We start from the raw sequence: 25,434 nt of genomic DNA on the forward strand, positions 1-25,434 counted from the left end.
ATCTTGGCTATAAGTAAACTGTTTAAATAAAGGCAGAACTTACCATTAATGGTAAGTTAATGATGGGTCTTTATAGGTTTGGTGTTTATGATTGTGGAGAGATGCTCATTTAAGTCTTTGGACATGAACGGACATGCTTGGTGATAAAAAATGTCACAAAATCATCTGATCACTTAATTATTTAATTTTTTAAAAACCGTTATTAGATATGTATTTGATAGCTATCATATAAAATATACTTATTACAAATGTATTCCTAATTTTGTTTACATACCTATTTTTTAATGATACACACGTGTTTATTGACATGTGAGCAAATTTGATTTTCAGGGTGAATTCTGCCACCACCTAATGTGCATCTTTTTAGCTGTGTGATGCCATTGTAGAATGCTTTCCTACACCAATACCAGTTTCTTAGAACCAAAGTCATAAAAAGGTGTTCAAAGTAACCATTTGTGCCTGATGTTCTTATAAAGCAGCATTCAGTTAATTTGTTTCTGAACATCCATAAATGAAGAATTTCTGGACTCTTTTTGAAATTGTTTCCTAATCTTATGCCAAAATGTTAGTTCTCTTTGTACTAAGTACAGTCCTAGTACATAAAGACCTTGGAGTAACAGATCTTTTTTCCATTAGTTTATCTTAGCATTAGGTAAGGAATAGGACTAATTTCAGAGTTTAAGTCTTTTTTTTTTCTCTTTATCATTATGGCTGAGTTCCTTTACCATAATGGTGTAATAAAGGATCACTAAACTAAAAGCCAGATGACTTGGGTTTTAGTTTTCTAATTTATATAAGATTTTTGTATTCACTTAATTTCAGTGTAGCCCACCTTCTTCATGGGGTATTATAAAGACAAATGAGATGAACAAATGCTGTCAAGGGGCAAAAACAAATCATAATTCAAATACAAGGTATTATAATGGAAAGAAGATATTTGTATTTTCCATTGTGTTGAAGAGGTTAAAGATTTGAAAAATCCTTAAATGTTGTGCTGAAAACCGTAGATGATGTGTCTGATAGAAAATCTGTCCCAAGTCAGGAGTGTTTGTAAGACACCTGCCTTGTACCTTTAATTTTTTGTAATTGTTTTCACTTTTTCCAGGTAAATGTCCTTATTTCTGCTCCCTTTCGGACCACCCAATGCACAGCTTTACCCACAAGTACTTTTTTTTTGTTTTCCTTCAAAGGGAGCTACCATTAAGAAAGATGAGCAGACTGGGGCCATCATTGTGGCTAGAATCATGAGGGGAGGAGCTGCAGATAGAAGTGGTAAGGATTAAAAAAAAAAAGTGGTAAGGGTTTCAACAGTAGGCTTGTGGACAAGCCATGTTGCGTTTCATGGGCAACATTTCCAACATGTAATTAAGAGGATAACAATCTTTTGATGTAATACATCAAAACAGTGAGATATTTTTCTCTGTGTTGAACTGTGGGAACCTATTGAAATAAACGATACATCTCACTCTACAATCTCAGTTTACATGGGCTCCCAGAGTTACATTAAGATCTGTTTCAAATGTTTCTGATTTGAAAAGTACTACTGCATGTGTGCAGCCTTTGAAACAAAATAAAAATTCTTTTATTAGGTGAAAATAATATACATTTCTAGACAAAGACTGGGATGCAGATGTCCTTTCTTTGCCGGCATTATAACATGGTAGTCTTGGATTCATTGCTGTTTAGAGGCACAGAATCCGAAACCTGAGAAGCCTAAAGGTCTCCGCAAATGTATTAAGGGAATGAAACAAAGCTTTGAGTATGGACACGATTGCAAATTGCGGTTCTTTTGTAGGTAACTCTGCTAATTTACCAAATTTGCTACTTCTCAGGTCTCATTCATGTTGGTGATGAACTTAGGGAAGTGAATGGGATTCCAGTAGAGGATAAAAGGCCTGAGGAAATAATTCAAATTCTGGTAAGCTGAAAATATATTTTAAAATTGCAATAAAAAATGAAATTGAATCAGTATGTTTCAGACTTGGTTATAAATATAGGATTTGGATTTAGCTGTCTAGAGTTGTAATCCCAGCTTCATTACTTAATCCCTGTATGTCCTTGGAAAATAACCTTAATCTTTGCATTACCTCAGTGTTTTCATTTACAAAATGAAAACAAGAAGAGGTAGGTACCTCACGGCAGTGTTTTTAGGATTAAATGAGCTAATGTATGTAAAGAGTTTATTACAGGGCCTGTTCCAAATAGGTACTTAATAGGTGGCATCTACTCTGTTGTTCATGAAGCATTTTTCTTTTCCCTTCTCCCATCGACATGGCCAGACTATAGGCTGTGCTTTCTAGGTATCTATAGCAGTGAAACTAATTTAGATGTCTTGTGAAATCTAAAACGGAACAAAATTATTTTAGGCCTTGACGGTATTAATTCTCCAGTTCATTTGTAAGGATTAAATGAGGGAGACTGTCTCTATTAATGTATGAAAACAAAAACATACAGAAATAGAATTTAGTATCTTCAAACAGACCCTTGTATATATGAAAATTTAGTACATGATTAAGATGGCATTTTAAATCCATGGGAAAACAGTGAAGTCATTTCATAAATGGTACTGAATAAATTGATGATTCAGTTTTAAATAACAGAGTCAGTCCCTATTTTACACTATACCCAAAACAAATCCCAATGAATTAAATGTTTTTAAAAAATCAAAAAAATAAAGGAAGACTTTTTAAACTTGATGTGAAATTCAAATAGAAAAATAACTGAGGCGATTGTAAGAATTAAAAACTTTATAGGAAAAGATGCCATATGTAACTTGAAAGACACATGACACTTAGGAAAAATATTGTCCATATATATGAGAGAAGGTATTTTAATGTGTAGAGAGTTCATAAAAATCAATAAGAGAAAAAATATTTATAGAAAAATTTACAAAAGAAGACATGACTGAAAAATATTGGATTGGAGGGATTTGAAAGCTTGATAATGGCTAGAGTCAGCAGATTCTAGGCACATAGCTCTACTCATATGTTTCCAGTGGTGGAATGCATTAATAGATCCTGTTGCGATGGCTATCTGAAACCATCAAAATTTTAAATTTATATAGCAAGAAGGTTGCATTGATTGACTAATCATTCATCCACATGATGGCAGTCACAATGGCTGGTAGACCTATATGACTTAGTAATACTAGTAATTCTTACAGTGGTTGAGCCCTTAATGACCTTTTTCTAAGGGCTTTGCACACATTAACACACACACAAACTAGTAGACTGGAAAGAGGTCATAGAGAAGACTTGCTTTCTCTCTACCTATGCGGTTCGGTATTATATGAATTCTTAATAAGATTTGTCAGTTGTTTTATGATAAGTAATAACAGTGATATTACCCTTTTGAACTCAATCCTGTTATAAAATTCTGATATTTATACTGTTAAAGCCCCATTTTACTTGAGTCTTTGTGCTGTTCTGGAGCTGCTCCTTACATTGCAAGAGCTGATTCTATGCAGCTTTTCCCAATTGGGCTTTCAGAGACTTCACACTGGTAAATGGAAATTGGCTGTGGTTCCATGGACATTGGCAAACAATACAGATCAGGGCCTCCCCTCCCAACTCCCCCCAGAAGAGAGCCCTTGTTTACGATAGTGCATCTCAGAGATAGCTACCCATTCTCCCTTCTCTCTCTCTCTCTCTCCCCTCCCCCTTCCTTCCTCTCCTCTGCCTGATCACATCTTCCTCTTTTCTTTTCTCCCTCCTTCCTCTCAAATATGTGCCAGATACTTAGTGCTTTCGTGGAGCTTCAAATTTAGCAGTGATAACAGATATTAAGAAATAATTGTATCAATGATTACTTTGTACGGTTATGAGAAATGCTAGAAAGAGAGAAACAGAGAAAGACATGAGAGTATATGAAAGGGACATCTGCTGTGGTCTGAGATGGTTGGAAAAGAACGGCCTGTATTATTGTCGCTTGCTTTCATTAAATTAATAGGTACTTAATCTTTTCATCTTTTAATTAATCTGTTACACTTGGTGTTCTACTCACTAAGCAGAATAGCAGTGAATGTTCTTCATTATATTTTTCTGCTGAGCATTGCAGTGAATGTATATATATTGTATATAGTGAATCATATGACTTTATTGCTGACAGTACAGGTATTTTGTTCTTAAAAACGTGGATGCCGATACTTAAAAATATCGTCTGAACCTTGCACATCATCTGTAATGTTGTCTGTACAAGGCAATCTGCAGGTTCTGTGTTTCTATTCTGAGGTAGCTCCACATGGATGGTAGTACATTCATCAGCATTTTGAAAGTGCACAGGAGGTAAAAGTGGATTTAGTGTTTAGTGTTTTTTAACTTACTTGACAAACTTGAGTGCCTTCTCATATTGCAAGAATTTCTACAAAAATAGTTTTCTCAGTTTGGTTTATCTAAGAGTAGAAACCCCAAGCTTATAAATTTTCAGAATTATTCCCTTCTCTACCTGTTTTGCCTTCCTTCCCCAGGCTCTAGAAGTTCTCTGATAAGTCTTTCCTCTGTTATCAGGCTCAGTCTCAGGGAGCAATTACATTTAAGATCATACCCAGCATCAAAGAGGAGACACCATCTAAAGAAGGCAAGGTAACCATTCCCTAAAAAACCTTTTTTGTTTGTTTTGGAGGTGGAGGGCGCTAATATTTCCCCATCTAATACATACCCTCTTTGTCACAGTGAGTTCATTTTCATATTCCCTTTTTAAAAAATCATTCTTTTTGGGGGGATGCCTGGGTGGCTCAGTCAGTTAAGCGTCTGCCTTCGGCTCGGGTGTTGATCCCAGGGTCCTGGGATGGAGCCCCACATCGGGCTCTTTGCTCAGCAGGGAGCCTGCTTCTCCCTCTGCCCCTCCCCCTGCTTGTGCTCTCTCTCTCTCTCTCTCAAATAAATAAATAAAATCTTTTAAAAAATAAAATAAAAAATTATTCTTTTTTAGACAAAAATTATCCTTAAATCAGAGAAGAATGTTGGCCCTTTCACATTTACTTTTTATATTCCTTTTAAATGAAACTCTCTTCCAGATGTTTATCAAAGCCCTCTTTGACTATGACCCTAATGAGGATAAAGCAATTCCATGTAAGGAAGCTGGGCTTTCTTTCAAAAAGGGAGATATTCTTCAGATTATGAGCCAAGATGATGCAACATGGTGGCAAGCAAAGCACGCAGGTGATGCCAATCCCAGGGCAGGCTTGATTCCCTCAAAGCATTTCCAGGAAAGGTGAGCTACTGGCATGCCGTAATGGTCTCTCTTCAAGTGACCTTTTGTTCTCTGCAAAATATCACTCGAGGAGAGTTGTGATAAAATGAGCACTAAAACCTTGCTTTAGAATCCTTTATCCCTCAGGTTTGGATTTCTGTTTTGTCTAACTAAGGATGAATAATGACCAAAAATAATATGACAGGACCAGGTCATACTCGGTTTTTGTTATGAAGCAAAGGGAAAAATAGCACGTTAATATCTGAAACTATATTGATGTGAAAGATGGGGGGGAATGAAGAGTGATTTTGGAGTGGGGATGATTTATAAAACTCTGAAAGTAGAGGTTTTATTTTTTAATTTGAATAGATTGCATTGTGCTCATTTTTTCCCCTGGCTTCCCTTTCCCCCCCCTTGGGACTTTTAATATTTTGGTGTTATATTAATCTTGGATCTGTACTGAAAATTGATAGGCATTGACCTTCTTTTTCCCCCAGGAGATTGGCTCTGAGAAGACCAGAAATATTAGTTCAGCCCTTGAAAGTTTCCAACAGGAAATCATGTAAGTTTGTTAATAAAAATGTAGAGTAACCAAATCTTGCTGTTTATTTTTGACTATTAAAGCAGGTGTTTGTGGGAGAACGAGAGCTCGTAGTGCCTTGTGATAGCTTCTGGATCATCATTTCACAACAACCAAACAAATAAGAAACTCACAGTAGAATATTAAAGTGAGTCTTTTGAAGAAAGGGGTGTTTGCAGTTGTTTATGATAAACCCATGACTCACCCTTTAAGAAACTAACTAGCAACACTACTCTCCTTGACTTCTGAATGTAGGTGTTTTCATAAATGTGACCTCAAATGCAACTCTTTTCTTTCTCCAAAGCTAGAAGGTTTGGGTAAGACACTTCTTGGTAAAATTAGGGGGAGAAAATCTACCACTTTCTTGGGCACAAAGGCAATTGAGCCTAAGAAGAGTTGTTGTTCTTCCTAACTCCTTGCTTATCCAGAAATCAGAGTAACTCTGACCTTTATCTCGCCTGTTTGGATTTGGGCGCATTCTTTTTCTCCTTCATACTCTCCTTCTCTCAGCTTCTCTTTTACTCCCCACTCCCTCACCCCTGTCAAGGCTCCATCCCATAAATTTCCTACTTCATCTCCTCTAAATGTTTCGTGGTTCTAGGTATTCTAAGAGTAAAAAAAGCCTTTTGTTTTCAACATAGAGATTGCACATTAAAAGGTGAAATGCACAAATAAATGGTCCTGGAATTTTACACCAACATCTGGTTTTAGTATTGTTGCATTTTTCACATCTCCTGTTATTTCTGTCAGTTTGTAGACGTGTATAGCCCAGGAATTACATTATAAGAGAGCCAAACTACAGTCGAGTATAAATCTCACAAGCAAGCAAATACTTCAAGTGGAGCACTGATTCAAAAGCCTGCTTGTTCTTGCTCCGTTAAGTCTGGGCAGAAGGAAAACACACTTGTCATAGAATGCCACACGGATTGTGACATCAGAAAGTATACAGTTTAACCAGAAGGTTGCATCGTTTTTAAGTGTGATGAATTTTTGCTGGCAGGGGCTCTGAGGCATCCACCTGACTTGCTCTTGGAGGGATTTCTAAATTGGGGGCCTGCACACTTCTGGTACATTTGGTGCATGTGCGATAAAGTGTGTGTAACTTGAAAAGGAAATCAATGTGATTCTACTCGAATCTGAATCCATACTCCCAATTTGTTTGAGTCTTAAGCCACTTAGAAATGTCCAGTTTGATATAGTTGTGGATTTTCACTTATTTGTTTTTTATAAATGTGCTTCTTTAAACAACTACTCGGAATGGATATATAGTCTTTCTAATCTCCTCAAACTGGTTTCAGTATAAATGTGTGTGAATGTCAGAGGGATTTTGTGTGTGTGTGTGTGTGTGTGTGTGCATGCGTGTGTGCACGCATGCATGCCTGCACACACGTGTGTAGAGCTGTTAATTGTAATGGGTGATTTTTGTCTGTTAATATGCAGAGTTTTTTTATACGATAATCTTGAATATTTGAGTCTGAGAAATATTTATTCCAAAATTACTGAAATGTCATTATCTGGATGTTTTAAGGTTTTTTGTTTTTGTTTTTTTGCTTTTTCTGCCTCTTGAAGACCATTTAGGAATGTTTACTGTTTCCCATTCACACTTGCTTCCTTTTCTTCTTTTCTATTTTTTTAAAACTAGACTTGATTCACAGAGAGATATATTGGTGGTTCTCATATATGGATGTTCTCTATTTTTAAATAAAAACAAATTGGGTCAATATTATGCAGATCACTAGTGTATAGTAAATATGGCCTTATTCAGAGAGACAGTCTATGTCTATGAAGCTTACATAGAAAGCTAGTACTTTTATAGTCAAAGAATTAAAAATTCTATTTGAAGTTTTTTTTTTTAAGTGTTATCTCCTAAACCCCTGAACTCCAAAGTTATGCAAAAATTATTATACTGGTTCTGAACATTTTTAAAGTTATTTAAAAGCACTGTGTCCTATAATCTGTGTATCTGATAGTGATTCTTTATGTACCTACACTTATAAATTGTAAAGGCCATCTAACCCAACACTTCCTGGACTCCAACATTTGGGACTTAGACTTTTAGGACAGGGCATCCATATCGTGCTCTTTGCTAAATTACAGAATAACACCATGAAGAAAAACAAAGTTAATATAAAATCTTTTATTTATATGACTTTGAATAAAAATTCATAGGCTAGGTTTTAAGAAACGTTTCTAATTTAATGTAAACATTTAAAAGAATAATTCTGTCCTGTTGGTGTTTTATAAGGGTATTAAAAATAGTCATGTTGATAATTTTCTGCACTAAATTTTATAAGTGCGCTTAAAACCTAGGAGATAGTGTTAAACAGTGAATTTAGAATAATGACTTTAGTCAGGTGATAATATGTATCAAATTAGCCAGTTAACTTTTTTCACATAATAATTGCTTGACTTACTGTGGTTTTACTCTTTGACTCACAATCATCATAACTAAAGTTTGCATGGAGGAAAAGCTCTGGAACTCTAGGGGCTCAGTCAATGTCAAGATCAAAGTCAAAAAGGATTGGAGAGGGCATTTATGTTTGTGCTAGAGCTGTAGATAAATTCAGGAGTCATAATACTGACGTCTTCAGGCTTTAAAACTGGCATCTTCCTGCAAAACTCTGTGGTATTCATCTTTGATGCTTGGTTATTTCCTCCCCTTAAGAATCTTGGCATATCTGGTACAGATTGAGAAAATAGGCTTCTCAAACAAAATAATTTGCCTCTTGAAATTAAACATTCCTAAAAAATATGAACTCTTAAAACTAAAGCATAAGTGAATCTTAGAAGCTTGACATCTGTCAAGAGGGACTCATCCCCACTTCCTCCTGTTGTTTCAAAGAACAGCTTACCTAACAAGGAAATTGGCAATAGAATTCTGCGTTCCCTCCCTTTCTCCTTCATCTGATGGAGGCTCTTACATAATGGATTTACATTAGTAACAGAAACAGAAGAGCAGCCTAGAAGTCTGATAGGTTCTCTTTGACATGACCAACTTTTAGATTATTACATGAAAGACACAGGTTAAGTGTTTTGGAAATGAGTTAAAAGCGTATCTTATGTCTCAAGTAACATATAGGAGGAGTTTTCATGACAGCCACTTGGCAGCTTGCAATTCTTGTGTCGATATAATTTAAAGTACTCTGATTTTTCTGCCAAAAAGCTTATTTTTTATAGTTCAGTTGCATATATAAAGCAATATGATATCACCTAACCTTATTAAAAAGCAATATGATTTTCTTTGATTAATTAAAATATTGTTTGTTCCATTTCTATTGAAATTAAGTTTTTTTTTAAAAGACTTTTTTTTTTTTAAGATTTTATTTATTTATTTGAGAGAGAGAGAATGAGAGACAGCACAAGAGGGAAGAGGGTCAGAGGGAGAAGCAGACTCCCCGCTGAGCAGGGAGCCCGATATGGGACTCGATCCCGGGACTCCAGGATCATGACCTGAGCCGAAGGCAGTCGCTTAACCAACTGAGCCACCCAGGCGCCCTTGAAATTAAGTTTTATAAGTTTTTTGTCTTCCTAATAATACAAACATTAATAACTTTGACTTCAATAGTATATAACTTATTTAAATCTAGTTTTACAGTGCATTCCGCAAAGCCTCTTCTTACTCAAGTAGTGTATTTTATAGGAGAATATTCCCGTATGATTTTTATTTATGGTGCTTAGTTTCTTTTTTTAGTTCTCAAAGTATAAATACCTTAAAAGATCTCATACTGCTGACTGAATAATATTAATTTTAAATTTTTCTTTTATAAAATAACTCTTATAGAATTTTTGTAATAAAAAAAGTCCAGAAGGTATGATTTATTTTTTTGAAGATTAGAAGGTAAAATTTTAGAATCTTTTAACCAGTTGTGGCTGCAATCATGTGGGTACAAAAGAAAATATTTAACTGGAGCCAGAGGTGGCCATTCAAACATCATATAACCGAGTTCATTCAAAGACAGGCATTTTGTGGATTGAAGATCACAATCTAGCAACAGTACAGTTTAAACACTGAGTAAACAAATGAATTCACTGTGCATGGTACCAATATTTTGGAAGGCCAAACATTTGAGAATAATATATATAACATTCCAGGTTGTTATAACTTTTCAAATTGAGTAAGCTCCTTTCTCCTAGCATCTTAAACAGTGTTTATCTAGTGTGTTCGTATATAAAGTTAATTCAGAAATTAACAAGTAGATTGCTTATGTTTAAATTTGTATGCCTAAAACTCTGTCAAATATTTCTTAATACTGGTGGGATTTTGTGTTAACAGAAACATGCGGTTTTAAAAAATACTGAAGGTGGGGCTCCGCCCCCCCCAATATTTACTGATACTCTTTGGGAAATGCCAGAGTTCAGAGATTGTGTGGAGAGAGGTGCAGATGAGCTAGGCTTGTAAGTGGTATGTCTGACTGTTTGTGTCAGGAGATGGTTGAGGTGATGGTCTAATTGTTATTGCTCACTTTTCATCTCAGTAGACTGTGTTCTTCTTACATAAATTGAAAATGTTCTTTCTAAAACACTATCAGTGTATGTGCTGTTAGCTTTTCCATATGAAGGGTTTTAAGCCATACCCTCTCTTGCCTTTTGTCTTGGGGACCCAATGCTGTGCAGGTAAGAGAGTTGATTAAGGATTAAGGGTGTGGTCTGTGGCCACAGGTTATCGCAGACTTGTAGGGAAGATTGCATGTGGGCAGAGGGAGGCATAAGAAAGCGGTTTCTAGGGTGGGGAATTTAACTTTGCCCCTGTAAATACGATCACACCTATAAAGACACAGTTTCTCCACTTGTCAAGAGTATCTGACATTGCACCGCTCCGAGTAGCTAGCGTCCGGCAGTGTAGAAAGGTTCCTCCTGTCCTGTTACGTGAAGCTCATCAAACGCTCTTCACGAGAGCTTTCCACTCCATTCTCTGAAGACATCCACAATTACTCTTTGTGACTTTGTTGGCCTCTCCTCTGTGATTTTTGTCATTCTCCCATCCTGCTCTTCAGTGCTTGGAGATGTGGAGAGTGGACTCCTGATAGGCAGGGGAGACTCTCCCCCAGATTCTCCAGCAGTCAGGAGAAACACACTTGGGAGGGTCAAGTGTCGGGCGGGGGGACAAGAGGCTGGTATGCTGGGAGGTGTCGGAGAGTAGACCAGAAACGTGAAAGAAACTTACTTCATTTGACCTCTCCGCCGACTTACATTTCCTAGCGTAAAGTTAGAGTAATTACCAAGTGATTTTGGTGTGACAGTATAGCATAGTAGTTAAAAACACAGACTCTGGAGCCGGATTGTGTGGGTCCCTGTCCCAGAATGCTTCATTTCTCTGTCCCTCTGATTCCCATCTGTAAGACGGAGGTGACAGTACTGGCTTCATAGAGTGGTGGGAGAATTCAGTAAGTTTAGGCATTTAGTGTACACAGAACAGTGCCTTAGTTAAGAATATAGTTAAGAATTGTGCGATTATCCCGAATGTCTTCTGAGATCACCCTTTTATATGTTTTCCTCTTTGTTCAAACGTGCTAAGTGTAAGGAAAAGTGTTCTTTGCTTTTCCTACTGGCTGTCCATGAAGCATGTTGCTGGCTCAGATATATTATGCATGCGGGTTATCACGCAAAAAAATACCATTCTCTTCCTACATAAAGCATGGGGGAAATAGTCTTCTGAGAACGAACGCAGTGTATTCACAACCTTTTATTAGAATATGAAACATACTATACTGTATGTGACATGGAGATGGTTATTTTTATTCTGGATTGACTTCGGTGTTTTAATTTTTTTCTTATGTGCGTGTGTGTGTGTGCATGTGAGAGAGGGAGATGGCTTTTATCATCTGATGTACGTGCCACTGATTCTTTCATCAGGGGGCAATCCTATTGTTCCTTCAGAAAACATACCTCAGTCAATCCTATTGTTCCTTCAGAAAACATACCTTCTGTTTAATAATCCACATAATGGTTGAGTGTTTGAGATTGCGGATTGAACCGTCTGAAACACTGCATGTATTATTTCCACTAAGCCTAGTTGCTTGGCTTGGCTAATCCGTATCACATAGTTTATTGTTTGTTTTCTGATAATTTGTCTTAGATGTACATGACATTTCAGAGCTACTAAGGAATGAGTGTAAATAAATTCACAACTTGGGTGACTCACAATTCGAGCCCAAATAATAATGATTTGCTTGTCATTTTTGCGAATTGTATTCAAATAGAACCAACCCAGCTAGGGGACCTATAGGTTTTGAAAAATAAAAAGACAGGGTGCACACTCTCTCCTAAGTGTTTTCTTTGACTGACATTCTGTAGTTTGGAGAGAGAAGTGAGCCAAAAACTGTCCCGATCAGTCCTCTTCATTCTACAAAGTCTCGTAGAGAAAAATGTCCTACCTTGACTTGTGGTTCCATTTTGCTTCTATTAAATTGCCAGTTCTTTTTCCACCTTTAACTGAAGGTGAGTCTCCTAAGTCACACAGAACTCTTAAATTTCTTTCCTATGAGTAATAATTAGGAACAATTAGTAATTTTTAGAATTATTTTTTTTAAAATACCTTTTAGCAAATAATATAGCCAGAATGAAGTAAAGGGTTCTTCCTGACTCATTTCATATGTGTAATAACTTGATAATACTGTTAACTTTACAGGGTATTGAGATATTTTAAGGGCATTTTGAAGGTTATTTCTAAGTATGTATCCTGAGTGTTAAACAGACAGATTAGCTTACAAACAGAAGTGTCCTATGAAAACAATCCCCCATTGAAGGTATTATTTTGAACAACTCGTTTTTTCCCTTACTATTTTTCCCATTTGGGCATTTAATAAACTGAATGAAGGCTTTGTGCTTTTACTGCTTTAGTATATACATTCTTTTTAGACCAAGACTACAGTGCAGTCTAAAATGTAGTTTTTCGTGAATTCTGTTTATATGTTGGCTAATAATTTTGAAATACTTAAAATACATTTTTTTCCCTTTGGCTTTTCTAAGATGAGGAAACAATTGAGTGTGGTAGGTGGATTTTTTTTTTCTCCCTCAGATGCATCTTCTTCTTACTTTAATTGTATTTTCTGCACATTTAATCATTTCCTTTCTCATTTTCTTTGTGCTTCTCAGAGGAAATTAAAGGTACATGTATGAAACCTTCCCTGCCATAGTCTGCTGATTTTATTTAGTACACCTATGTGTGGATTCGATTGAATATAGCAAGTAATTTATAGAAGATTATTGTATATCCAAGCTTCCATCTTGATGTTATAGTACCAAAAATCATGGTTGGACTCTGTTTGAGAACTGTACTATTTTTGCTTTGCATAGCAGAAATAAAGAAAGTGATCTGAAATAGTACATTATGTTTTTGTCTCTGTCGGTAGTCTCCGTGTTATTCGGATATATTGACATCCTTATTTTAACATAAGGATGTCAGGTGAATCTTCTCAACTATCTGATATCAGCACATGCTGTGCTGTTACTTCCGGAAGCGTATTTATATGAAGAGAAGAGGCCTAAAGTAATAAGTACCCACTTCTTCAATTAAATTTTTAAGATACGCATAACCCAGTTTTCACTTCACTCCAAGAAATAATTTATAACACATCGTTTATTTTAAAATGTTTTCATCTGTTCATTTTTCAAAAACCAAATAAAAATAGAAATAGTACGCCTTTATTCCTTCCCAGCACAGAATTTCTTCCTGTCCAAAGAAAGGATGTATCTTAATCTTAACCTTTCTGTCTAATCCAGTGAGCCAAAGTAATTGCTGTATTTTACATATTATCAAAGAGCCTGATTTACAAAAATAAATTTACTTTGGGGGATCAAGTGTTGTAATTTTCTTAGCTATGGAAAGTATAAAGAGTGTAGGCAGATCTTTTATAATTTTCTTGGAACTGCATCAAGGAACCTCTGAAGGAGGCTGAAACGTGAATTGCATGATGTTTTAAAACATTACTTTAAGCTTAAATATAAAACACAACGTTTTATGTTTAAGAGTGGCATTGTGAGGGCTGTTCTATGGTGTGCTTTACATAATTGTTTTTAAGTAATTTATGTTTTGCATCTGTGGCTGGGCTTCTAACTGTTCTGCTTTATTTCTTGGCTTTTGTTCTGTATGCTTTTACACTCCATCCAGAAGATGCTGAATATGCTGGTAACCACAGTGGAACCTATATAGGTGAGCAATTGGTCATGGAAGAGGATTTCTTTCTTTCTGTTGCTTTCTCCAGAACCATTATATATTGTTTTACCTTAAATTAGCATATTTGCACTAGCATGCTCTGATGTTCGGTGGGGGGAGCATGACCCTTTATGTTAAACAGGCTCAATGGGTTGGACATAAAGGAATTCATAGTGTGCTTTTGTGTTGTTATTCAAGAAGCTTTCCAGATGCTGTATTTTTGTAAATCATTATTTTGGGGTAGAAGTTGAAAAGCGTTTGTGGCTAAGTCATTTTACTCAGTTAACAGTGTCTGGACTTTTCTCAATTATCTGGTTAGCTGTTAATTTGTCAAAGCTTCTAAATAACTTCTTCCAACATAACTTTTTGGTTTTGTTTTCCGATGATTCACGTTGCACCCCTCTACGTAACCGTTGACTGAACAGCCCCAAATATAATTAAGTCTATGATTGACGTGCTCATCTGTATCGGAAGGAAACATTCCCAGTGTGGCATTGCCGAAGGATGTTAGAAACAAAAGCCAAGATATCTAGAAGTTGTTAAAGGCCTCAGAATTCTCTTCAGCTGCCTCCCACTTCAGACCTTTCCCACCATTGCCGTGACCAGGTCCCTACTGTACAAGTGACAGGTCATAGTGTAGGAACACAGTTCGAGAGAGAACCGCTTCACTCTCATTTTTAGATTAATATTTATGGATATGATAATATCTCTTGGTTATTGAAGAAATTTACCAGATGTGATATTTGGTATTTAATAAATATTACCTCTACTCCTGTGAGATTGGTGGGGTTTTTTTCCACTTTACAGAAAGGAAACTGAGCTTCAGAAAATTGACAGGAATTATCTCTGAACCTACAGGTAGTGAATGGTGCCTCCTGGCTCACATCTGTGCAGGTATAATGCCTCTACTTTATCTTTGACAGTATGCTGCCCTTTCGTTTTGCAGTCTACAAAACAAACTCCATGCAGAAATCTATAGAGTATTCCAGTTTTTAGGCTAGAAAAACTGTAATTGGATGGTCAAGGAGAGGTTAAAATTTCATTAATTCTTTACTCACTTCAGAACAGTACGGTGTGCCAGATACTCTGTATATCGATTTACACCTCTCCTTATACCCTCAGAAACTTTAATGGCTTCAAGGAGCAAGTGTTTCTTCTCCTGAGTCTGTGGTCACCTGAGTGGTTCTTCTGGTCTGTGTCAGCTTGGTGGACCTTTGCACTCTGGTGGTTGGGCTGGGCTCTGGTTGGTCTGAGGGGTGGGATGCTCACCTGGGTAAAATTGTGTCTCTTTCCTGTAGTTGTTCATCTTCCAGTAAGCTCGCCCATAGTGCATCTCAGGGTTCCAGAGAGCAACAGAAAAAATCTCCAGTATGTTAGTGCTGATGAAGCCTCTGCTCACGTCATATCCGCAAATGTCCTGTTGGCCAAAACCAGTCTCATGGCCAGGCCAGCGTCTGTGTGCGAGGTGACTGCCCGAGAGCTTGGATTCAGGGAGATGTGAAGAGATGCACAGACTTGACTATAAGCTTCTATCTCTCTCCAAAATAGAGAGATACCTACTCTCCCTGACTTTCAGGGCATATACTCAGTCAGTTAGACGGCAAGTGTATATCCGCTGAGGGAATAACGGGCATAAAACAGGATCTGATAAGAGTCACATAAAATGCTATGATTCAGGGGTTGAGGGGATGGCCTATCCAGCCTGAGGCAGTGAAGGATCCAGTCCCACAAGGAACGACATTAGAACCAGGCGCCAAGGGTGAGGTGGAATTAGAGTTTAGCAGCAGGGGATGAAGGTAGAACCAATAACATGGAGAGCGGTGACTGTTGCAGAGCACAGGGCATATTTGAGTTTGGGTGAGGTGATGGGTGTGTTCTTTGTTACTTTCTCTGTTGCGCTCTGGAACCTTGAGACCCCAATATGGGCTGGCTTCCTGGAGGGTGAAAAACTACAGGAAAATGAGTTCTGGATGAAATGCCATTGGATCTGGCAAGAACTCCATTGTTATCTGGAGTCAGTGATAACTCTGAGAAACAGCTTTACTGGAAGCCAGATTGCAAGGTGTTAAAGAGTAAGTGGACCGGGAAAGAAAGATAGCAGTTGAGTTCAAGGCCATTTTTATAGTTGAGAGTAGAAATATTTCAGTGGGAGAGAAAATGATATCAATTCTATAGACAGAGTTGGTAGATCTGATGATAAAGGATTAAAATATCTTCATGAATTTTTGGGGGGGGTGAGGGGCAGAGGAAGAGGAAGAGAGAGAATCTTAAGCAGGCTCCATGCCTAGCCTCAGAGCCTAACATGGGGCTCGATCTCACGACCCTGAGCTCATGACCTGAGCTGAAATCAAGAATCAGATGCTTAACCAACTGAGCCATCCAGGTGCCCCAAGGATTGAAAGTCATGAAATCAGAAGTAATTGGTTGAACAAGCCCCAGAGCAGACTAGATTGGGTGGAATTGAGACTACAGGAGTGCCTTAGATCAAAGAATTTGGGATTAGCAGGTGAGATTAAACATGCAGATACCCCATGACCTGTAATAATTTTTTGGAAAAGGCAGAGGGCTTTGTGCTTCCAGGACACCATACTGTAACACCCAATTACAGAGGAAAAGAGGGTACCACCTAGGTAAAATGGGAATATCATGAATCATGTAATGATTCATATCCAACCTGGTGGCACACAGACAAGCTTCAGGCCATGTTTGGACAAAAGATAGATATTTTTGTTAGCACCACAAATTTGGGAAATTTTACGTAAAAATTTCTGACCCCTTTGACAAAACAAAAGACTTGGCTAAACGAGGCCTTCCTTTCCGGATGTTAATAACTAGCTGGAGTTGAGTTACAACCGACTCTGTCAATGGCACCCAAGGTCTCCGGTTCCGCACAGTCTCCACCCCTGATCATTTTGCTGGTGCTGGGGCGGGATGTGGGTAGACACTGTCCTAACAGCTGTGTTGGTGTTTGTATTACACAGGGGAGGATTTCTTGGTCTCTGTGTTCTCCAACGTGGGGAAATAAAAGTGGCCAAAGAGTATTTCAGACAAATGGGACACCCTATTTCTTTGAGGACTGATTTTCGTGCAAAATATATTTGTGTAAGGCAATTGACAAGATTTTTCTACCTATCTGGCTTCCGTAGGCTTTTGAATTTGCAAGCCCTGTGTACAGAGTCTAGCCATCCACTCTATTCAACTTCTGCTCTTAGAGAAAATTGTCTTTCCCTGTGGCAAAGGGGAAAAACATGGTTAGTGTGTTTTAATGGATGTGCATCATGACAGCCTTTCATTCTGGCCTAAATGTTTCTCCTGACACATGTAGCAAGAGACTGCCGTAGGTTCACAGACCTCGAAGTTCATTTAGCTAGGAGTTAAGAGGGTTAAAGGAGTCTAGCAAGGTGCCTGAAAAGAGAAGCATATAACGAAAAGACTGTTTTAAAAAAGAATTTGAAAGAATAGGTTTCATAAACTAAGCATGATTCTGGTTTCTTTTTTTAAAGAAACACTTTAAACTAATGACCACAGATTTGAAACTTTATCTTTTACAGGATAAACAAGTTTGATCATACTCTCTGGTTATTTTATATATAATTTAAATTATATGATTATTTTTATACTATTATTACTTTGTTACAGATACGTTGAACAAATTGAATGTTATGTGGAATTCTGTTTTTCCTCAAAAAGCCAAATCCTCAAAATCCTTCTAGATCTTGTGGATTTTTATTATTATTATGTTCAGTTAGCCAACATATAGTACATCATTAGTTTTTGATGTAGTGTTCAACGACTCATTAGTTGCGTATAACACCCAGTGGATTTTTATTTTTTATTGTTTCTTTCTTTTTTTTTAAGTTATTATGTACATTCCAGCTAGTGAACATACAATGTAATGATAGTTTCAGTTGCACAATATAAGGATTCAACACTTGCATATATCACCCGGTGCTCATCACAAGTGCCCTCCTTAATCCCCATCACCTATTTCACCCATCCCCCACTGCCTCCCCTCTGGTCACCATCAGTGTGTTCTCTAGAGTTAAGAGTGGATTTTTAAAAGAGGTCTCATAAGTAATATGCTAACATAAATGACAGACTTTTGTGGTGGACGTATTATTTGGTAAACACCCTAAAACATACTGTAAGTGTAATGCTATGACTTTTTCTCGGTTTTTCTCCTTTTCCCCCCCTCAACTAATTATGTCTTTGCCTTTTTTCCTATCAAGTTCTTTATCTGCCTCTTGTTAGTTTGATAAGCTCTTTCTGTGCAATGAATATTAGCCCTCTCTCTGTTGGGCACATTTTTTCTGATCTTTTGGTTGGGTTTTACCTTTTTCTATTCCAAGATTCACAGCATGTGGATATTTCATTGCCAGGTCTGTGAATTGTTTCCTTTGTCTTCTGAGTTTTCTTTCGTATTCCCCACACTAAACTTTTTAAAAAGAATTCTAATTTTTAATTTTTTAAAAAGATTTTGAGAGCACGTGAAAGTGAGATCACAGAGGGAGAGGGAGAAGCAGGCTCCCTGCTGAGCAGGGAGCCTGATGTGGGGCTCGATCCCAGGACCCTGGGATCATTAGCTGAGCCGAAGGCAGACGCTTAACCAACTGAGCACCCAGGCGCCCCTAATATTTTTTTTATTAAAATAACATATGCATTAGGTTAAAAGCCTATGAAATTGCTTCATAGTCCTGTTTTGTAGGTCAGAAAACAACAGAATGTCAGCAGTTTCCTATGGCTTTATTTAATAAATTTTCTGAACAGTCAAACAGTATTTGCAAGTCTTGCAACCCCAAACAAGTGTACCTTTCCCTTTTCTAGTCCCACCTTTTCCCTCAAGAGACCACCACTTTAGCTCTGGTTAGCTGTTTCTTCTGGTATGTACAGAATATAACTGTCTTATAATGATATTTCTGGATTTTTTCTAATATTTACTGAATGCCTATATGTTCTAGACTACTCTAGACACTAGAGTTTCAACAAAGATCAAAACAAATACCCTTTCATAGAGCTTCCATATTGGGGGTACGTTTGGGACCAACAACTAAATAAATTATAAAAGATCTTAGGTGGTAATAAGTGCTATGAAGTAAAGTAAAACAGGAATGGGGTGATGGAGGAGCTGGGAAAATGGGACATCAAATTTCTATAAGGTGGTTAAGGAAGGCCTCTTTGAAATGGTTGTGTTTGAGCAAAAACCTGAAAAGGAGTCTCGTGGGGAAGGAGAATTCCAAGGAATGGGACAAGCATGTGCAAAGGCCCTAAGACAGGACCCTGATGCCTCTGAGGATCAGTAGGGAGACCAGTGTGAACAAGGGAGGAATTGATAGGACTTGAGGGTTGGCAGCGTAACAGAATGGTTGTAGGGAGGAAGGGGATGGAGGGAGTTTCTCGGCTCTTATTATGTGTGAGATTTGAAATCATTGAAGGGTTCTGAGCAGAGCAATGACTTGACTGATGTATGTTTAAGGAGCACTTGGCTGGTCTGTTGAGAAGGGACTGTAAGGGAGCAAGGGCAGAAACAAGGAGCTATGTGGAAATCCAGGCAAGAAATGATTGTGGCTTGAAAGAAAACATTCTCAGTGGAGGTAGTGATAAGACGTGAGATGCTGAATACATTTCAAAAGTGAGACTGACAAGATCTTGAGACAAGTTGGAGGATCAAGGATGAGAGCACCATTTTTGGATTTAGTAACTGCAAGGGTGGAGTCACCCTTTCCAGAGATGGAAGAGACCATGGAGTAGAAGTTTGGGGCGGGGAAAGATCAAGGGATCCTGGTCGGGATATACGGAGTTTATAGTACTCATATACGGGTGTTAAACAGGCAACTGGGTAGGCAGCTTTGAGTTCAGGCAATTGATTTAGAAGTTGTCAGAGTTAGATCAAATTTAAAGATACAAAGCTGGATAAGATCACTGGGGGGTGGGTGTAGATTTGGGCAAGAAAAGAACCCAAAGTGAAGTAGAAGGAAATCCAGAGGTGTGATTCTTCTAGGAGCCAGTAAAAGTTTTAGGAAGGGAAAGAGTGATCAAATAAGATGAGGAAAGAGAACCGACCTTTGATTTAGCAATGTGGAAGTTACCAGCAACCTTGATATACAGTTGGTAGCTTGGTTGGGTTGAAAAGCATTTGACAAAATCCACCCTTTGGTGATAAAAACTTAAGAATAGAAGGGAATTTCCTCAACCTGGTAAAGGGCATCTACTAAAACCCGACAGCTAACAGCGTACTTAATAGTGGAAGACTGAGAACTTTCTCCTTAAGATCAGAAACTAACAAGGATGTGCATTCTTGTCACTTAATTTACCATAGTACTAGAGGGGCAAGCCAGAGCAATGGGGCGAGGGAAAGAAATAGAAGTCTCCAGATTGGAAAGAAAGTAGTGAAACCATCTCTATTTGAAGATTACTTTATCTTGTATATAGAAGATCCTTTTTCTGCATCATTTGAAATGATCATGTGGCTTTTTTCCTCATTCTACTCATGTGGCATATGACACTGATTGATTTTTATATGTTGACCCAACCTTGTATTCCTAAGACAAATCCCATTGCTCATGGTGTATAATCCTTTATGTCCTTTATATGTGTTGCTGAATTTGGGTTGCTAGTATTCTGAGGAATAGGGATATTGGTCTTTAGATTTTCTTTTTCTAGTGATATTTTTGCCTGTTTTTGGTATCGGAATAATGCTGGCCTCATATGATAGGGTGGGAATTGTCCCCTACTCTTTTTTGAAAGCGCTTGTAAACTTTGTTTGATTGTGTTAATTGTTCTCTAAACTTTTGCTAGAATTCACCAGTGAAGCCATCTCATCCTAAGCTTTTCTTTGTGGAAAGTTTTTCGACTGCTAACGCAATCTCTTTACTTATTAAAGGTTTGTTCAGATTTTCAGTTTTAGTAGTAAATCTCTAGTAATTTGTCTATTTCATTTAGATTATCCAATTTGGTGACATCCAGCTGTTCATATAGTCTCTTATAATCTTTTTATTTCTTCTTGGTAACAGTGTCCCCTCTTTCATCCCTAAATTTAATAATATTGGTCCGTGTATGTTAAAGGTTTGTCAGTTTTGTTGATCCTTTCAAAGAATAAAAAATTGGTTTTTATTCATTTTCTCTATTCTAAAAGATATTAAAATGTTACAGTTTATTTGTACACTAACTAGGAAATGCTAGTTTATTCTAAGATTTTAACATTTCCTTTCTAATCCTCTGTATTACTCAGGCAGCTATGTACTCACACATACACACAAGACAGAGAGTGCAAGGAGTTGGAGGCCCTTGGTAAGTCAAACTCTGCAGGAGAGGCCAGCAGGCTGGAGACCCAGGGATGAGTTGTAGTTTGAGTTCAAAGGCCATCTGCTGGCAGAATCCCTTCTTTTTCAGAGGAGATTAATTTTTTTTCCCCCAGTGGATTAGATGAGGCCCACCCACATTCTAGAGGGTAATCTGCTTTATTCAAAGTTCACTGACATAAAGGTTAGTCTCATCCAAAAAACACCTTTACAGAAACATCTAGAATAATGTTTGACCAAATATCTGAGCACTATGGCCCAGGCAAGCTGACACATAAAATTAACAGTCACATTCTCCTACTCTAAGTATGTCTGTGGTAATTACTACACTGAAGAAATATTTACTCTTGGGAGATTTGATAATGTCTTTCACGTCAATTGCTTCTCTTACAAAAAGAAGTCATTTAAACAGTACAAGTCAACAAAAATGGTTTTGTAACATTTTAGTCACTTAACTGCATATCATACAAATACCCAAAGTGTCCTGGGATACATCAAATTCCAGTAGATACCACTATTTTTACACATACATTGTAGTGCCACTGACTTTAAAGAATATCCACATACACAGGATAGGTCTATATCTATATCCTCGGCACGTGGCATCCTATCCAGTTCTAGGAAAGCTCTGGAAAATAGGGAGTTTCCAGAAATTTAGCCTTCTCCTGAGGGCTTTTCCAAGGACTGTTAAAAAGAATTTCTGAGACTCTGGCTTATTTTGGAACCTTACTCCTGCCCCTCATCCACCTTCACATTCTCTATCTCCTGAGCCCACAGAAGGAGAGGAAAAGGGGAAGTGATCTACCCTGCTGGCACAGTACCCTTGAACCAAAAAAAAAAAAGGGGGGGGGGCTGCCCAGGGTCTACTAGTAGATTGACAACCGCTATTGATCTACATCAGACCAGTAGCTCAATGAATACATTTGATGATTTTCACTTTCTTTGGTGTGCATAAAATCAAGCATGAAACAGCATATATATAAGTAGCCCTTAACTTCATGACCGTTAGATTTTTGAGAACCCATGTCAAAATGATCTAATTTGACTCTTTCAAAAGAATAACATTATAACATTCCAAGAATTATTTTTAGAAGAAAACGAGACCCCCCTTTTTTTTTTAAAGACTATCACTGAAATGAATGTACACTGTGTGGTATGATTCTTACTGATGTGTAGCATGCTGCATTTCTCAGGGTCTGTTCATCAATAAGAGAGATTGGGCTGTTATTATTGGAAGGAAGGAAAAAGCTCACCAAGTGGGCAGTGTAAGTTGTGTTAATTACATACAATTTTATGACAATAACATGAAGAGAAATTGATAGTATGCTGTAAATACGAAGTGCAAAAACTGGACCTTTTAAAGTTGAATCCCTGTAAGTCAAGGGCTGCCTATCTATATAAAGATTGTCAAACCATTTATATTTATATAAATATATAAATTAGTGGGAATAATTCATTTCCTCTTACGAGCTCTTGAAAATTTCATTTAGCTTTGGTGGATGGTGTGGGAGATCGTGGCATGCATGCGCATGCGCGTGCGTGTGCGTTTGCGTGCACGTTGGCTTCCATACGGCAATTGTTTCTCAGTAGCAGGATAGCTAGCTTTGGAGATTCAATCCTTTTTCCTCATGCAGTACAAAATAGTTTATATGAAGAATTAGTTTTCTTCTTTACATTGGTAAGAATTACAGAATGTTTTTCCTCTGGTTAATTCATTATCAAAATCTTGTTATAACCAATTAACAAAGCCCTGCTTATCATGCATTTGTCTTCAAACATAACGTCTTGCAAATGGTTTCCTGAAAACTCATCAATTTCTCCACTTCTGCCCTTCCTGGAGTACTTCATGCATTCTTTTAAAACAAGATCAGTTTTGGGACTTATGTAAGTTAAGACTGTGCTTTCTATTTTACTGAAGTGTTTACCATAAAGTTCAGTATAAACAAAACTGTCATATGCTGTTCTTTCAAATGTTATTATTTACCTATCTACACTTCTGTGCGTTTTTTTTTCTGATCTTTTTTCTTCTTTCTGTGTGTAAGCACCATTGATTTTCAACAAGTTACACTATTTTATAAATCTAGTAAAAATTCCCATTTGCTCTATTATTGAGCCATTTTATTAAAGAATGTTTTGTAGGTAAGTGCAGATATGTCAAAATATACTGCCTTAATATTCTTCCAAAAAAGTAAAATTCATACAAAGAGAACATTTAGAAGCATTCTTTTAAAAATGGTACAAGTTCTTTCTTGAACAAGAACTCTGCATAATCTCAACATGTCTGGAATACCACTTGGAAATATTTTTTTCTGACAAAGAAACCATTCCTGCTTGGAGAATTTTTGGTTGCATAGACTCAACTTAAGAAAATATATTAAAATTTTAAAATCCAATTTTCCCCTCTTTTTAGAACTTTATTTTTATGTTTAATTTTATGTGTGCATACTGTATTTTCTTATAATTTTGAAAGTGTAAGTAAAAACTCATTATTAGCTGACTGGCAGAAAATTAAGTTCTCATATGGTTTCTCCTTTTTTATGGTAATCCTGTGCTGTGCTTTAAAAAGAAATTGTCAGTGGTATTAGGAAAACTTTTTAAGACCTAAGTAGTTTTTTTCTCAGAAATTACAAATTGATATCTTATATTAGCCTCCATGATTTCACTAGGCACTTCGAGTTTCTATTTTTATTTTTAGCTTGAGATGAGCTGAATGATTAAAGGGTATTTATGGCATTTGAACATTTCTTTAAGTTTTTTTGAGAGCAACTTGAAACCTGTAACATTCCAGAGATGAATTTATATTTGTTTGTTCAAAAGCCTTGTTCCACTTTATACACAAAATTAGCATGTGTAAAGTTGGTTAATGTAATCCACGGTAATGTTCCTATGTCTGTGATGATTTTTTCCCCCCTGACAGTGTTTTAGAAGATGAATACAAGAAGCTGACTAACCCAGCTTCTTCAGATCTCCGTTACTTTTATAGTTTTGTATTGGCGTTTCTTTTCAATTTAAACCTCCTCCCAAGATTTTTGTCTGCTTGTTTGTTTGGTCTTAATTGTCCTCAGTTGTCTTTGGGACAGTTATGATTGGTGTCCTATGGAAGCATCATTTCAATAATAATTTTGTCTTAGGACCATGTTTACATAGTTTTTACATGTCAGTTATGACATATCATTACAGCAACATTGGCATAATATTAAAAATGTTTATTTTAATGGAAATTTTCAATGTTTTGTTGGCAGGAGCCTAACACTGTATAATAATTTCCAGCTGCTTAGTTTTTATTAATGTCTACATAAGTTTTTTAATCTTCTTAAAAAGTTCATTTACGTTAAAATATTTTCTTCCTTGTAATAAGGTACCTATTGAACTATTAAATATGAGCTTTGTCAAATTAATCCAGCGTTTTAAGATGCAAAAAATGATTTTCACACATTTGGTAGTTCTCCCAAGTTAAAAAAAAAAATAGAAAGAAAGAGAATCCACATTTTCATGTATTTGAGAGAAAAAAGAAATGTTTATTTTTATCTCCTTTTAAGAAAGTAAGCAGTTTTCTTGATTGTGTTGGTATCAAATAAATGTATTTCTCTAAAAATTCGGAACTTTAGAGAGGATCCTTCCATAAAACTCTAACTTTTGAGGTGGCTACGATCAATATTGCTATTTTATGATTCAAACAATTTCACTGAGATGCTTCTTTTCCCATTCTACAAACATCTATAAAACTTAAACATTAAAAGCTCATTATTATTAAAAACATGAGAATATATAATATCTAATGTTTTTAGACCAAATTGGTTACATAAAAGAAATGTAACCAAAGATTGAAACTGTCCCACTTGAAAATTGTGGGTGGTAACATAGTCGTATTTATTTTCTTTGAATTAACAGAAAGGCAGATGTCACTTCACTTGCTCCCATGTGTGATTTCTGGGGCTGTGTTAGTATTGGTGATGACTGTTGGAGGGCCTTTCATGTTAATGGACGTGTTTGGTCATAAAATGATCATGTGTTTTTTTATAAAATGCCATCTTAAATGTCTTAAAGTTTTATGAAAAAGTAAGACTTAAATGATAAATATTTACACTGTAAATTCACACTAAAGTTACTTATTTATGGGAACCAATGAATATAATAACATGATTTTTAAAAAAAGATTTTAATACTTTAATTTATTGGCTATTTCTCAGTCTTATGAATATAAAAATGTA

General features: G+C 36.7%; 1 protein-coding gene across 5 annotated transcripts in view; it reads left to right on the top strand.

Moving 5' to 3' along the window:
- The window catches only part of MPP7 (membrane palmitoylated protein 7), a 289,462-nt gene that overhangs the window by 201,584 nt on the left and 62,444 nt on the right, over nt 1–25,434 (top strand). For 3 of the 5 annotated variants that reach the window (XM_027593230.2, XM_027593227.2, XM_027593228.2), the window contains exons 7-14: nt 1,191–1,272; nt 1,833–1,918; nt 4,506–4,580; nt 5,015–5,211; nt 5,688–5,752; nt 12,740–12,760; nt 12,866–12,877; nt 13,881–13,922. In XM_027593230.2, the coding sequence (XP_027449031.2) occupies nt 1,191–1,272; nt 1,833–1,918; nt 4,506–4,580; nt 5,015–5,211; nt 5,688–5,752; nt 12,740–12,760; nt 12,866–12,877; nt 13,881–13,922 (580 nt within the window). The remainder of the gene's footprint in view (nt 1–1,190; nt 1,273–1,832; nt 1,919–4,505; nt 4,581–5,014; nt 5,212–5,687; nt 5,753–12,739; nt 12,761–12,865; nt 12,878–13,880; nt 13,923–25,434) is intronic. The other 2 variants (XM_027593229.2, XM_027593231.2) reach the window with 2 other exon arrangements.

This window comes from Zalophus californianus, chromosome 9, assembly GCF_009762305.2.
Source record: "Zalophus californianus isolate mZalCal1 chromosome 9, mZalCal1.pri.v2, whole genome shotgun sequence".
In the NCBI taxonomy this organism is placed as follows: domain Eukaryota; kingdom Metazoa; phylum Chordata; class Mammalia; order Carnivora; family Otariidae; genus Zalophus; species Zalophus californianus.